The following is a 14899-nucleotide window of genomic DNA, read 5'->3' on the forward strand; positions in this document are numbered from 1 at the left end:
GCAGTATACTGGTTAACATGATGTTGCACATGAACAGTCATTAGCAGCATTTGATTAGACTGGAGTTATGTCAAGTAAAAAAAAGGTATTTTCTGGGTATGCTCTGATTTTATATTCTTTGTGATTTTTATATATTAAATCACACATTAATTGGTGTTTGTATTTTTTTAAAGTGTGATCTCGGCTGTAATTTATGGAGCCATGGCAATGGGAGAAGCCAACTCCTTTACTCCAAACTATGCCAAGGCCAGGATATCAGCCTCCCATATCCTAATGCTCATCAATCGAGTCCCAGATATCAACAACGACTCCGAGGAGGGAGAAAAACCGGTACAGTGCTCATTCCTTTTGTTTCTCTCCTTTCTCTAAATAGAAAGAAAACACTCTTAAGTCGAATTCTCATGTGCTATTACTTTTAATTAACACTCAAACAATATTAAGCTGAGGCTTCTGTGTTTGCCATTGTAAATTAATAAGCGACTGTCTTATGGATTTGTGAACTGCAACCAATGTTGTAATCGAGTTACTAAACCTCAAGTCCGAGTCCAGTCTCGAGTCCCCAGTGTTCAAGTCTGAGTCAAGTCCAAGTCATTAAAGGAGAACTGAAGTCATTTTTAAACTTGCTTTAGTTCTTAATTAACGTGTTACTCAATTACGTTTTCAATTTTAGTGACCTTATATCGTGGCTCGTATTGGCAACTAATTGCAATTAAATATTATACTTATCGGCCTATTCAGTTTTTAGCCATGTTGAATTTAGTTCGTTTGGTCCACAGCAGGCATCGCTTATCCGCGCGATCTTCACGAGACTTGTGCGAGACTTCGAAACGTGACGTGTCAGCGCTGCCATTTTGAAAACTGTTTTCCAAACAAAATATTGCACAAAAACGAGTTTAAATGACAATTACTGCCTACTTTTTTTCCCCCAAACTTTCCTGATTGCTATCAAAGCAAACAGAACTTCTTGCTTGATTATGTCAGCATTCGAAAGAGGGCGCGCGTGTCTTTTTGACAACATTGGCAGATGTCGGTCACTTTGATTTCTGCTGCACGTTTTACTTCCGTCCTATGATGTCTCGCACAGGTCTCAACGAATCTCATTTACGGCCATCGCTTTGGCATATGAACTGATATTATATAGCATATTTCAAAACACTCATAACTTGCTACAGCAGTGACAAAATAGCTATCAAAAATGCATTCCTATATTTAATTTAAAAAAATTGCCTTCAGTTCTCCTTTAAAAAAAAAAAAAATTGAGGTCGAGTCCAAGAATGAGACTCCAACCTGACCCATTTGACGGTGGCTGTTTTAACGCCATTAACATTAGTTTGTTCCTGAATGTGATGTATGAACAGGTGAATGTGCTTCTCTTTGTCAGGGAGTGTGAAGTATTCTGTCAGAGATGGTTGGGAGATGGATGTAAGTGCAGAAGGTGTGTTTATTAATACAAGTGAAGACAGGTAAACAATCCAGAACGGCAGGCAAAATCATGAAACGGGCAGTAGGTCAAGCGAGGCACAAACAGGCTATCGTAAACTCAGCAGAATCAAAGACGAGAAACAGGAAACCAAACAAGGAAATAAGATTCGGTAATGTGTCAGCAGCGCAACTCAGTACTTTGCAAAGTATGTGCGTTTTTACATAGGCACGCCGATTGCGCCTTAATCCTGTGCAGGTACGGTACGAGTCGTTTACGGTGTGCGTGCTGTCCGGAGCGCGCCCGAGAGTCTACAGTGGTGCTTGAAAATTTGTGAACCCTTTAGAATTTTCTATATTTCTGCATAAATATGACCTAAAACATCATCAGATTTTCACACAAGTCCTAAAAGTAGATAAAGAGAACCCAGTTAAACAAATGAGACAAAAATATTATACTTGGTCATTTATTTATTGAGGAAAATGATCCAATATTACATATCTGTGAGTGGCAAAAGTATGTGAACCTCTAGGATTAGCAGTTAATTTGAAGGTGAAATTAGAGTCAGGTGTTTTCAATCAATGGGATGACAATCAGGTGTGAGTGGGCATCCTGTTTGATTTAAAGAACAGGGATCTATCAAAGTCTGAGCTTCACAACACGTCTGTGGAAGTGTATCATGGCACGAACAAAGGAGATTTCTGAGGACCTCAGAAAAAGCGTTGTTGATGCTCCTCAGTCTGAGAAAGGTTACAAAACCATCTCTAAAGAGTTTGGACTCCACCAATCCACAGTCAGACAGATTGTGCACAACTGGAGGAAATTCAAGACCATTGTTACCCTCCCCAGGAGTGGTCGACCAACAAAGATCACTCCAAGAGCAAGGCATGTAATAGTCGGTGAGGTCACAAAGGACCCCAGGGTAACTTCTAAGCAACTGAAGGCCTCTCTCACATTGGTTAATGTTCATGAGTCCACCATCAGGAGAACACTAAACAACAATGGTGTGCATGGCAGGGTGCAAGGAGAAAGCCACTGCTCTCCAAAAAGAATATTGCTGCTTGTCTGCAGTTTGCTAAAGATCACATGGACAAGCCGGAAGGCTATTGGAAAAATGTTTTGTGGACGGATGAGACCAAAATAGAACTTTTTGCTTTAAATGAGAAGCGGCATGAAAAAGAAAAGAAAAAACACTGCATTCCAGCATAAGAGCCTTATCCCATCTGTGAAACATGATGATTGTAGGATCATGGTTTGGGCCCGTTTTGCTGCATCTGGGCCAGGACGGCTTGCCATCATTGATGGAACAATGAATTCTGAATTACACCAGCAAATTCTAAAGGAAAATGTCAGGACATCTGTCCATGAACTGAATCTCAAGAGAAGGTGGGTCATGCAGCAAGACAACGACCCTAAGCACACAAGTCGTTCTACCAAAGAATGGTTAAAGAAGAATAAAGTGAATGTTTTGGAATGGCCAAGTCAAAGTCCTGACCTTAATCCAATCAAAATATTGTGGAAGGACCTGAAGCGAGCAGTTCATGTGAGGAAACCCACCAACATCCCAGAGTTGAAGCTGTTCTGTATGGAGGAATGGGCTAAAATTCCTCCAAGCCGGTGTGCAGGACTGATCAACAGTTACCGGAAACGTTTAGTTGCAGTTATTGCTGCACAAGGGGGTCACACCAGATACTGAAAGCAAAGGTTCACATACTTTTGCCACTCACAGATACGTAATATTGGATCATTTTCCTCAATAAATAAATGACCAAGTATAATATTTTTGTCTCATTTGTTTACCTGGGTTCTCTTTATCTACTTTTAGGACTTGTGTGAAAATCTGATGATGTTTTGGGTCATGTTTATGCAAAAATATAGAAAATTCTAAAGGGTTCACAAACTTTCAAGCGCCACTGTATCTGATGCATGCGCAAGGTGCGACACTCTTGGACAAAGTTAGTACAAAAATCAATGTAGATATAAATATCTTATGCCAAATTATGGCATGTTACAAAAAATAAAGGAAAAAAAAATCAGAGTCCTTGTCTCCAATTTATGAGTCTTAATGCAGTTAATGTGTGAGTCTGAATCATCAGTGCTCAAGTCCAAGTCAAGTCACGAGTCCTTAAAATTAGGGCACGAGTCGGACTCGAGTACTACCAGCCTGACTTCGACCAAAAGGAAGCAAACTGTGGCCCTTTCACATATAATTTTTTTCAGTGTAATACGGTTTAGTTCATGCATGTACACAAAAACATACCTCTGAAATAATGTGTCTTATGTGCACAGGATCACTTTGAAGGGAACGTGCGCTTTCAGGATGTGAAATTCAGATACCCGTCACGGCCAGACGTGCCCGTACTGCAGGGCCTGCGGCTGCAGGTGAAGATGGGGCAGACCCTTGCTCTGGTGGGCAGCAGTGGCTGTGGCAAGAGCACCACAATTCAGCTGCTGGAGAGATTTTATGATCCACTACAAGGCACAGTGGTGAGACATGCACACGCGCACACAAAATAATCAGGGTTGTTTTTTTTTTTTACTGTGCATTTAACTTATGTACTGTACAGTGGGGCAAAAAAGTATTTAGTCAGCCACCAATTGTGCAAGTTCTCCCACTTAAAAAGATGAGAGAGGCCTGTAATTTTCGTCATAGGTACACTTCAACTATGAGAGACAGAATGGGGGGGAAAGAATCCAGGGAATCACATTGTAGGATTTTTAATGAATTAATTGGTAAATTCCTTGGTAAAATAAGTATTTGGTCACCTACAAACAAGCAAGATTTCTGGCTCTCACAGACCTGTAACAACTTCTGTAAGAGACTCCTCTGTCCTCCACTCGTTACCTGTATTAATGGCACCTGTTTGAACTCGTTATCAGTATAAAAGACACCTGTCCACAACCTCAAACAGTCACACTCCAAACTCCACTATGGCCAAGACCAAAGAGCTGTCAAAGGACACCAGAAACAAAATTGTAGACCTGCACCAGGCTGGGAAGACTGAATCTGCAATAGGTAAGCAGCTTGGTGTGAAGAAATCAACTGTGGGAGCAATTATTAGAAAATGGAAGACATGCAAGACCACTGATAATCTCCCTCCATCTGGGGCTCCACGCAAGATCTCACCCCGTGGGGTCAAAATGATCACAAGAACAGTGAGCAAAAATCCCAGAACCACATGGGGGGACCTAGTGAATGACCTGCAGAGAGCTGGGACCAAAGTAACAAAGGCTACCATCAGTAACACACTACGCCGCCAGGGATTCAAATCCTGCAGTGCCAGACGTGTCCCCCTGCTTAAGCCAGTACATGTCCAGGCCCGTCTGAAGTTTGCTAGAGAGCATTTGGATGATTCAGAAGAGGATTGGGAGAATGTCATATGGTCAGATGAAACCAAAATAGAACTTTTTGGTAAAAACTCAACTTGTCATGTTTGGAGGAGAAAGAATGCTGAGTTGCAGCCAAAGAACACCATACCTACTGTGAAGCATGGGGTGGAAACATCATGCTTTGGGGCTGTTTTTCTGCAAAGGGACCAGGATGATTGATCCGTGTAAAGGAAAGAATGAATGGGGCCATGTATCGTGAGATTTTGAGTGAAAACCTCCTTCCATCAGCAAGGGCATTGAAGATGAAACGTGGCTGGGTCTTTCAGCATGACAATGATCCCAAACACACTGCCCAGGCAATGAAGGAGTGGCTTCGTAAGAAGCATTTCAAGGTCCTGGAGTGGCCTAGCCAGTCTCCAGATCTCAACCCCGTAGAAAATCTTTGGAGGGAGTTGAAAGTCCGTGTTGCCCAGCGACAGCCCCAAAACATCACTGCTCTAGAGGAGATCTGCATGGAGGAATGGGCCAAAATACCAGCGACAGTGTGTGAAAACCTTGTGAAGACTTACAGAAAACATTTGACCAACAAAGTATTGAGATGAACTTTTGTTATTGACCAAATACTTATTTTCCACCATAATTTGCAAATAAATTCTTTAAAAATCAGACAGACAATGTGATTCCCTGGATTCTTTCCCTCCATTCTGTCTCTCATAGTTGAAGTGTACCTATGACGAAAATTACAGGCCTCTCTCATCTTTTTAAGTGGGAGAACTTGCACAATTGGTGACTGACTAAATACTTTTTTGCCCCACTGTGTATATATACACACACACACACACACACACACACACACATTGGGCTTTTTGATAGGTTAAAAAGCATGAAGCGGTAATTAAAAAGTGTAATTATTGACTCTAGCCTGTCCATTGCTATGCACAGACCCCTTTGCCCTATCTCTTGTTGGCAAGGTGACTACCACAGAACCACCACTTACCATTTTCAGCACAGTGTGTTCATTTTCATGGGGCTAGTACAGCTGTGTAGCTGGGGTTTTTAAATGCCTCATTGTCATAAAAACCTCAACAGTGCTGCTGCAGTTAGAAACGAACACTAACGAAGGGCAAAATAATTATTAAAGGCAGATTTGCACTGTATGATTTTCACATTATAAAATAATTTTGTCGTGAGTTGAGACTGATAGTCTTGGAAAAACATAACGTGACCTTAATCACCAGCAGCCATCATGACCAAAGACAGCTGATGACAAAATTCATTGGCAGTGTCTGACTTTTTTTATTCAAATAAAAATCAGCTACAGATGCAGTAATGACACTGGTGAAATGTTAATGAGCAGGGGAAAAAAACCCATTCATTATCTCAAATTCACTTGGAAGTGTTTTTGTTTAAGCGATACCTTTTACAACTACATTGTAGTGGTTTTCTTTAATCGCAGGTCTATAAAGTGTGATAATTTTAAATAAAATAATAGAAGTGTTAACAAGAATAACTGCATAGATTGCTGACTCATACTTCCTCATAGCCAAAAGAAGTTATAATCTTAATCTCATAAACAACTCTAGACTGGTACCAAAATCCAGAATTGTGACACCCAAAGGCATTTTTGAGACAAAGTCGGCAAACAGTCTTATTTTGTCAATTTGGGTGTGCCGAATTCAAATCTGCAATATGCCGAGCTCTATCTGACCTCTGTTGACCTCTAGAGGTCATTGAACTTTGGGCCTGTAAACGTCTCAGCTGAACCCAGTTTCTCAGCTTTCTAAGGAATGAAATGTACTAAAATGATTAATGAAGTTAGCAAATGGCCTCGTTTGTTAAATGTTTGGGTGCTGAATTCATTTTTCATTTGTAAAACGACATATGACCTCTGATAACCTCAAGGTCATTAAACTTGGCCTATAGGCCTATGCATTTAACGGCATTTTTAAACTGACTTTACTCCCCCAAAAAGAATATGAACAGACAAAAAACAAATAGAAAGGAACAAATACAACATTAAATGCCAGTCCATGTGACTTACTTTTCACAATGAGAATGCCTAGGCGATCACCTTACATAACATTGCATTACATTTAGCAGTTATTGTTTATACAAAGCTACTGAAAAAAGGACCGATTCAGCAGCATACAAAATGTGGGGGCGTACAGGGTATAACAGGTTAATCAGGGTTAGTATATATGAGAGTTTTTTTCTTTGTTTTTTTTGTTTTGTTTTAAACGGGGTAAAGCCTTTACAAAAAACAAACAACAAAGAAAAAAAACTCTCATATATACTAACCCTGATTAACCTGTATACCCTGTATGCTGCTGAATCGGTCCTTTTTTCAGTAGCTTTGTATAAACAATAACCGCTAAATGTAATGCAATGTTATGTAAGGTGATCGCCTAGGCATTCTCATTGTGAAAAGTAAGTCACATGTACATGGACTGGCATTTAATGTTGTATTTGTTCCTTTCTATTTGTTTTTTGTCTGTTCATATTCTTTTTGGGGGAGTAAAGTCAGTTTAAAAATGCCGTTAAATGCATAGGCCTATAGGCCAAGTTTAATGACCTTGAGGTTATCAGAGGTCATATGTCGTTTTACAAATGAAAAACGAATTCAGCACCCAAACATTTAACAAACAAGGCCATTTGCTAACTTCATTAATCATTTTAGTACATTTCATTCCTTAGAAAGCTGAGAAACTGGGTTCAGCTGAGACGTTTACAGGCCCAAAGTTCAATGACCTCTAGAGGTCAACAGAGGTCAGATAGAGCTCTGCATATTGCAGATTTGAATTCGGCACACCCAAATTGACAAAATAAGACTGCCGACTTTGTCTCAAAAATGCCTTTTACTCCTTAAATAAGCACTTTTTTGAATTTTGGTATCAGTCTACTCAAAAAGTCAGTGTCCTCTGTTTATTTCAAACTGCACAATGATGTGAACCCGTGAGACTGCTCTCATGCGCTCATACACTCCCTCCTGCAGGGTAGCAAGAGTAGCACAGCGATTTATTCCTCACTGAAACATGACCGGACATGTCAGAGTCCTTACACTGTTTTTCATCTCTGGTGATTTTGATGATTTAGTAATATAGACGATAACCTCGTGTGTTTTGATTGGCAGATGCTAGATGATCATGACGTGAAACAACTAAACATCCACTGGCTGCGCTCTCAGATCGGTATTGTATCTCAAGAGCCCATATTGTTCGACTGCAGCCTGGCTGAGAACATCGCATACGGAGATAACAGCAGGCAGGTCACTCAGGAGGAGATCGAACAAGCTGCCAAGGCTGCCAATATACACTCCTTCATAGAGGGGCTTCCTCAGGTATACATGACGCACATCATTTTTTCAGTCCTAATATTATTAAAACCAGCACTAATGCTTTCAAAACAAAAATTACATTCTCAGGTTGCTAATAGAATCTCAATCCCATTTTATATCGACAAAAAACATTTTTTTCCGGAAGAGCGATAGTTCCACTAAGAAATACTTTTTTTTTTTCTGAGAAAAAAACTCAAATTTCGAGAAAAAAGTCAAATTGAGAAACAATCTCAAAACTTCTGAGAAAAAGTCAAAATTTGAGAAAAATCGAAATTTGAGAAGTCAATTTTCGCGGAAAAAAAGTCAAAAATTGAGAAAAGTCGAAATTTTCAAGAAAAAAGTCAAAATTTGTCAAAAGTTTTGAGAAAACTCGAAATTTTCGAGAAAAAAGTCACACATTTAGGCTACCAGGAAGTACCAGGTCATTCAGAGCTGACGGAGACTTAGTCTGCTACTACTGTGTTTAGTGCTGCTGAAATGGACGACTTAATCAAATGTTATTTCGGGATTGGGTTTAATAACAGAGTGTACCCCGGTTGTCACAACTCTGAATTCCATGGCTCTGGTCTCAGCCATTCATGTCTACCGGCCGCGAGTGAGTGTCACTTCCGTATGGAAGCCCGCCTTCTACAGATTTCTGACTTTTTTTTTTTTCTCAAATTTCAACTTTTTTCTCAAATTCTGACTTTAATCTCAAAAATTCTTAGGTTTTTTTTCTCAGAAGTTTCCAAATAAAATATAAAACCCTGGCCCTATTGCTCTACCGTACATTTTAGATCCATTCGATGCAATATTAAAATCATATTAAATCACAAGTGCAAATTTTTTTTTCTAAAATTAGAATAAAAAAGCCTATCTGGATAATCATCAAATTAAGAAACCGTCCATGATATTGATTTAACATCCTCAAATTGGTTTGGTGTACGTGTGATGTATTTTGATATTTTAGAAATACCAGACTCAGGCAGGTGATAAAGGCACTCAGCTGTCAGGGGGACAGAAGCAGCGGATCTCCATCGCTAGAGCCATCCTGCGCAACCCCAAACTGCTGCTCCTGGACGAGGCTACGTCAGCTCTCGACACAGAAAGTGAAAAGGTACTGAGCCATAATGTAATTTTAACTTCCAGATCAACCTACTGGTCTAGATCGATTGATTGATTACTTTATTGATCCCAAGCTGGGAAATTGCTTTGTTGCAGCAAGTTATTAGACATGCGAAAAGGAAAAAAAGACACACTGTCCAAGATAAAATAGAATTCTTAAAAAAAAAAATCCCAAGAACAAGTCAACTATACAATATACAGATAAAAATCTAATGATAAAATATATATCTATGTAGATGACTTGCAACCACATGATCAAAATGCACTACGTCATGAGCGTCCGCCATGATGATGGATATACAAAGCAGCTCGGATGCCAGCCGCTGAAAGCGTGTCTGTAAACAACGCTGAATTTTCTCAGTATTCCCACAATTTGAACTATCGAGCGAAGGTTTGATACAAAGAGAAGATAGATGTGTGTGGGTTTTGACCCATATTATTTAAAAAAGTCAGACTTTTCTGAAGATAAGACGCTTCTACCGACCGTCGAGTACAAATACAGGTCATTTCATCCAAAGCCTTTTTCATACGCACAGTTATTTTATATTTCAGGTACTTGTTCGAAAAAAAGGAGGAATTCTCACTGGAATTTGACCGAAACAAAACATTTTTGTAAAGCAAATGAGTGCCATAGTACTTGTGCTTTGACGCTAAAAAGCGTACTAAGGGGGGGTAACCACATCGGCCCGTGCCACTTGCTGACCCTGGGATGAGTTAACTCCCTCGTCATTGCAGGTTGCTCGCTTGCATGTTTGTTTCCGGCTGGATCATATTAAATCTTCTTGCACGGAGCAGCACTCTCACGGGGGCTTCGTTTGTGAATCCCAGGCCGAGGCACGGTCCTACTGACCCGAGACCGTGCTCTTTCGAAGTGGGAGGCTTCGAGAGAAGTGCCTGTAAAACTTGGCTTCGCTGGGAGTTCTGTTGGCCGAGTTATTCACTTTTAAAGCCGGCTGGATCATATTAGTCACGGAGCAGCGCTCTCATTCACGAACACCGGAACACCTGAAAATATAAGAGTGCGTATGAAAAAGGCTTTGGACAGAACGGTCATTGGACAAAGTGTCCTGATCCCCTCGTCTCCTCTCTGTACCAAGCCTCAGAGTTTCCTCGCCCTCTTTCCGAATCACAGACGGAATTCTAAAAAATCGGAACATGCCACGGTCACAAGTACTGTTGTGACCACAACCATATACAGCACAAAGATATGGCATCACTAAAAGAACGCTTAAAGCAGTGGAAAAAACAGTCACGCATGCGTGACTGTGTTTTGTATGGAATGTCGCTTGACCCCGCATTTGTATATCCACCAACATCCAGGTTTCTATTTTGCTTTGACGTCACTTGCAAGTCAAGGATATGTGCTTTGTATATGTGAATGTGCATTAATAGTGCTAAAAACAAGCACTGTGATAAATGAAGATAAACCTGTGCAAAAGTGGCAGTTTTGAACAGAAAATAAATAAATGATTGTAATACTGTAAAAGTGACTAATGACAGTAAACAAATAAGCTCTGACGGTGTAAAAGTTACAGGAAGACCAGAGTAATAAACAGGATTATACAGCAGAGAGGTCAGAGTTCTCTCGGTCACACAGAGGTGAGTTATTGTACAGTATGATGGCTTGGGGCAGGAAAGATTTCCTGTAACAGTCTGTTGGAGAAGGTGCTCTGCTGTCTGTCCAGTGTGTGGTGGAGAGGGTGCTCAGGATTATCCATGATGGATAAGTTTGTTTAGAGTCCTCCTCTCCACCACAGCTACAAAAAAAAAAAAAAAAAAGTGTCCTCTTTGCAGCCAATTATGGAGCCAGCCTTCTTTATCAATTTGTTGAGTCTGTTGGTTTAACTTCCTAGATTTTTTTTAAAAATCAGAATTATGAAAATATATATTTAATAGATACAGTGCCTTGCAATAGAGGTCTGCGCGGGTCGGATTTTTCAGTCCCGCTCCCGCCCGCGCCCGCATTGTGCAGTCCCGCTCCCGCAAAGAATTATGATTTTCAGTCCCGCTCCCGCCCGCAAATCCGGCATGATGCAGACGTTCGCGTTATTTCTCAGGAAAGTTCTTGTCTTGACACAGCGTGATGGTGCCCCGCCCCCTACTTTGAGTGGATTTGAGCATAAATATCTACAGCTCACGTTCATGTTTGTTATTATTTACCTTGTTTCTGAATTCAGCATGTAGTGTCTATAATAATAATTAGTGCTGTCAAGCGATTAAAATATTTAATCGCGAATCGCACATTTTTATCACATGAGAAACCATTGTATTTCTCTGATCAGCATAAAGTGAATGGGCTTGCTTTGTACCAATGGTGTTTTTTTTTTTTTTTTGCAAAGCAGAGCTAGTAAGAGAAGTGAATTGATTTACTGCTTGAGTTAGTCTACAACTCTAATCAGAGAGACAGGTTACACAGTCACGGTAGGCTTGACTCAATGCTATCCCAGAAATCCTTCCTGTAATATGCAAATTTGGCCGCCTCTGATTGGACAGCCAAATTTGCATATTACAAAATTTCTGGGATAGCATTGAGTCAAGCCTACCGTCACTGTGTAACCTGTCTCTCTGATTAGAGTTGTAGACTAACTCAAGCAGTAAATCACTTCACTCATGGTTCTCTTGCTAGCTGGGTGTGAACTGCGAGTCATTAGAGTGATCAAAGGATTTCCCGTTAGGGTGATCAGTGGCAAATTTAAGATGCCATTCCTCACTCAATCTGGCAATCTGACTCTCTCTGCAAATTTAGGCATCTTAAAATGTTTTTATTAATGCCAAATAAAATATCCAGCACAAATTATATATGATAGACATAAAATAATAATTTATAAATTTTATTTCAAACACGTTTTTAGTTAGCGGGACTGCAGCTTATCACCGCTCCCGCCCGCACCGCATATGTGCACTCCCGCTCCCGCGCGCATATGTGCACTTCCGGTCGTGCCCGCAATGAGCTTTCAAAATTTGTCCCGCGCCGCACTGCTTTGCAGCAGGTCCCGCGGGAGTGCAGGGCTCTACCTTGCAAAAGTATTCATACCCCTTGAACTTTCACATTTTTCCACCTTACAACCAAGGACGCGTTATCCTAATGGGCTTCATGGGCAGCTGCCCAGGGCCTCGGCCACTAGGGGGCCTTGGAGGTAGCGAGATCGGAAAATATGAAACGATATTTTCAGAAGTTGTGATCATATTGATATTTTTGATGCATTTCGCCACCCGTAAGGAAGCCCACCTTGTCCCGTCGCATAAATCACCCGTCATTGTCAATATGATCACTGTCCACCATGTCTTCACACGCTACGCCAGCTTGAGTTCAATGATTTAATTAATGACTTCGCTTTCCAGAAAAGTAGGAAAGTGCCCTTGTAAGTTGACCCATGGCTGTCAAACTGAATGCGCAAAGCTGTGTGCCACTGCTGTTTGGGACATTACGTGTGTGAAAGGATGAAATGTTTCACATAGCCTAACATTTTGAGATTTATTTCTGAGAAGCAAGATATTTTTCTTTGTTATCGCTCTTTGTTTTCACAAGTTAAAAGTCGCCTGGATTCCAAAATGAAAACGAACGGTTATATACCAAATGAATGTTCTTGTTCTGAATACTAAAGTAACTGTTGTAGGCCTAGGTTATGTTCTTGACATGTTGTTCATTGACTCACTCATTCAAAGGCTTCTTGAGGCTAAACTTTAGTTAACCAGACTTGTTAACCATGATGTCTGATGGATTTTTTCACCATGCAATTGCCTATTTCACCATTGCTTTTTCTCGATTAAATAGGTGTTGATGGATATAAAGTTTTATCATTCAATAGTATTTCTAATTGTGCCACTGTCATTATTTAAGTTTCTGTGTCTAGTTAGACAGGCACGTCTGAGGGGGTGAATTTGCTGAGCGCAGTTGACAACAGGCGGGGGTGGGGCCTCAGGAATGTGTCTGCCCCCTTACAACCACGAACTTAAGTTTTTTGCTGAGATTTTATGTGATAGACCAACACAGAGTAGCACATTAATTGTAAAGTGAAACGAAAATGATAAATGGTCTTCAAAATTTTAAACAAATAAAAATCTGAAAAATGTGATGTGCATTAGTATTCAGCCCCCCTGCGTCAATACTTTGTAGAGCCACCTTTTGCTGCAATTACAGCTGCAAGTCTTTTGTGGTATGTCTCTACCAGCTTTGCACATCTAGACACTGAAATTTTTGTCCATTCTTCTTTGCAAAATAGCTCAAGCTCAGCCAGATTGGATGGAGAGCGTCTGTGAACAGCAATTTTCAAGACTTGCCACAGATGCTCAATGGGATTTCGGTCTGGACTTTGACTGGGCCATTCTAACACATGAATATTCTTTGATCTAAACCATTCCATTGTAGCTCTGGCTGTATGTTTAGGGTCATTGTCTTGCTGGAAGGTGAATCTCCTTCCCAGTCTCAAGTCTTTTGCAGCCTCCAACAGGTTTTCTTCCAGGATTGCCCTGTATTTAGCTCCATCCATCTTCCCATCAACTCTGACCAGCTTCCCTGTCCCTGCTGAAGAAAACCATCCCCATAGCATGATGCTGCCACCACCATGTTTCACAGTGGGGATGGTGTGTGCAGGGTGATGAGCAGTGTTAGTTTTCCACCATGCATAGCGCTTTGCATTTAGGCCAAAAAGTTCAACTTTGGTCTCATCTGACCAAAGCACCTTCTTCCACATGTTTGCTGTGTCCCCTACATGGCTTCTTATGCCTGTCTTTCAACAATGGCTTTATTCTTGCCACTCTTCCAAAAAGGCCAGATTTGTGGAGTGTACGACTTATAGTTGTCCTGTGCACAGATTCTCCCACCTGAGCTGTGGATTTCTGCAGCTCCTCCAGAGTGATCATGGGCCTCTTGGCTGCTTCTCTGACCAGTGCTCTCCTTGCTCGCTCTGTCGGTTTAGGTGGACGGCCATGTCTTGGTAGATTTGCAGTTGTGCCATACTTTTTCCATTTTTGAATGATGGATTGAACAGTGCTTCTTGAGATGTTCAGAGCTTGGGATATTTTTTTATAACCTAACCCTGCTTTAAACTTCTCCAGAACTTTATCCCTGACCTGTCTGGTGAGTTCTTTGGTCTTCATGATGCTGTTTGTTCTTCAGTGTTCTCTAACAAACCACTGAGGCCTTCACAGAACAAGTGTATTTATGCTGAAAGTAAATTACACACAGTAGGACTCTATTAACTAATTAGATGACTTCTGAAGGCAATTGATTGCACTGGATTGTATTTAGAGGTATCAGAGTACAGGGGGGCGGCATGGTGGTGTAGTGGTTAGCGCTGTCGCCTCACAGCAAGAAGGTCCTGGGTTCGAGCCCCAGGGCCGGCGAGGGCCTTTCTGTGTGGAGTTTGCATGTTCTCCCCGTGTCCGCGTGGGTTTCCTCCGGGTGCTCCGGTTTCCCCCACAGTCCAAAGACATGCAGGTTAGGTTAACTGGTGACTCTAAATTGACCGTAGGTGTGAATGTGAGTGTGAATGGTTGTCTGTGTCTATGTGTCAGCCCTGTGATGACCTGGCGACTTGTCCAGGGTGTACCCCGCCTTTCGCCCGTAGTCAGCTGGGATAGGCTCCAGCTTGCCTGCGACCCTGTAGAAGGATAAAGCGGCTAGAGATAATGAGATGAGATGAGAGAGTACAGGGGGCTGTACTAATGCACACCACATTTTTCAGATTTTTATTTGTTTAAAATTTTGG

The 14899-nt window shown here is 41.1% G+C and overlaps 1 protein-coding gene across 1 annotated transcript in view; it reads left to right on the forward strand.

Moving 5' to 3' along the window:
- Window positions 1-14899, forward strand: part of abcb4 (ATP-binding cassette, sub-family B (MDR/TAP), member 4) — a 64845-nt gene that overhangs the window by 46015 nt on the left and 3931 nt on the right. The window contains exons 24-27 of the mRNA XM_060900265.1: window positions 174-330; window positions 3710-3907; window positions 7881-8087; window positions 9034-9180. Coding sequence (XP_060756248.1) covers window positions 174-330; window positions 3710-3907; window positions 7881-8087; window positions 9034-9180 — 709 coding nt within the window. The remainder of the gene's footprint in view (window positions 1-173; window positions 331-3709; window positions 3908-7880; window positions 8088-9033; window positions 9181-14899) is intronic.

This window comes from Neoarius graeffei, chromosome 19 (genome assembly GCF_027579695.1).
Source record: "Neoarius graeffei isolate fNeoGra1 chromosome 19, fNeoGra1.pri, whole genome shotgun sequence".
Classification (NCBI taxonomy): Eukaryota; Metazoa; Chordata; class Actinopteri; order Siluriformes; family Ariidae; genus Neoarius; species Neoarius graeffei.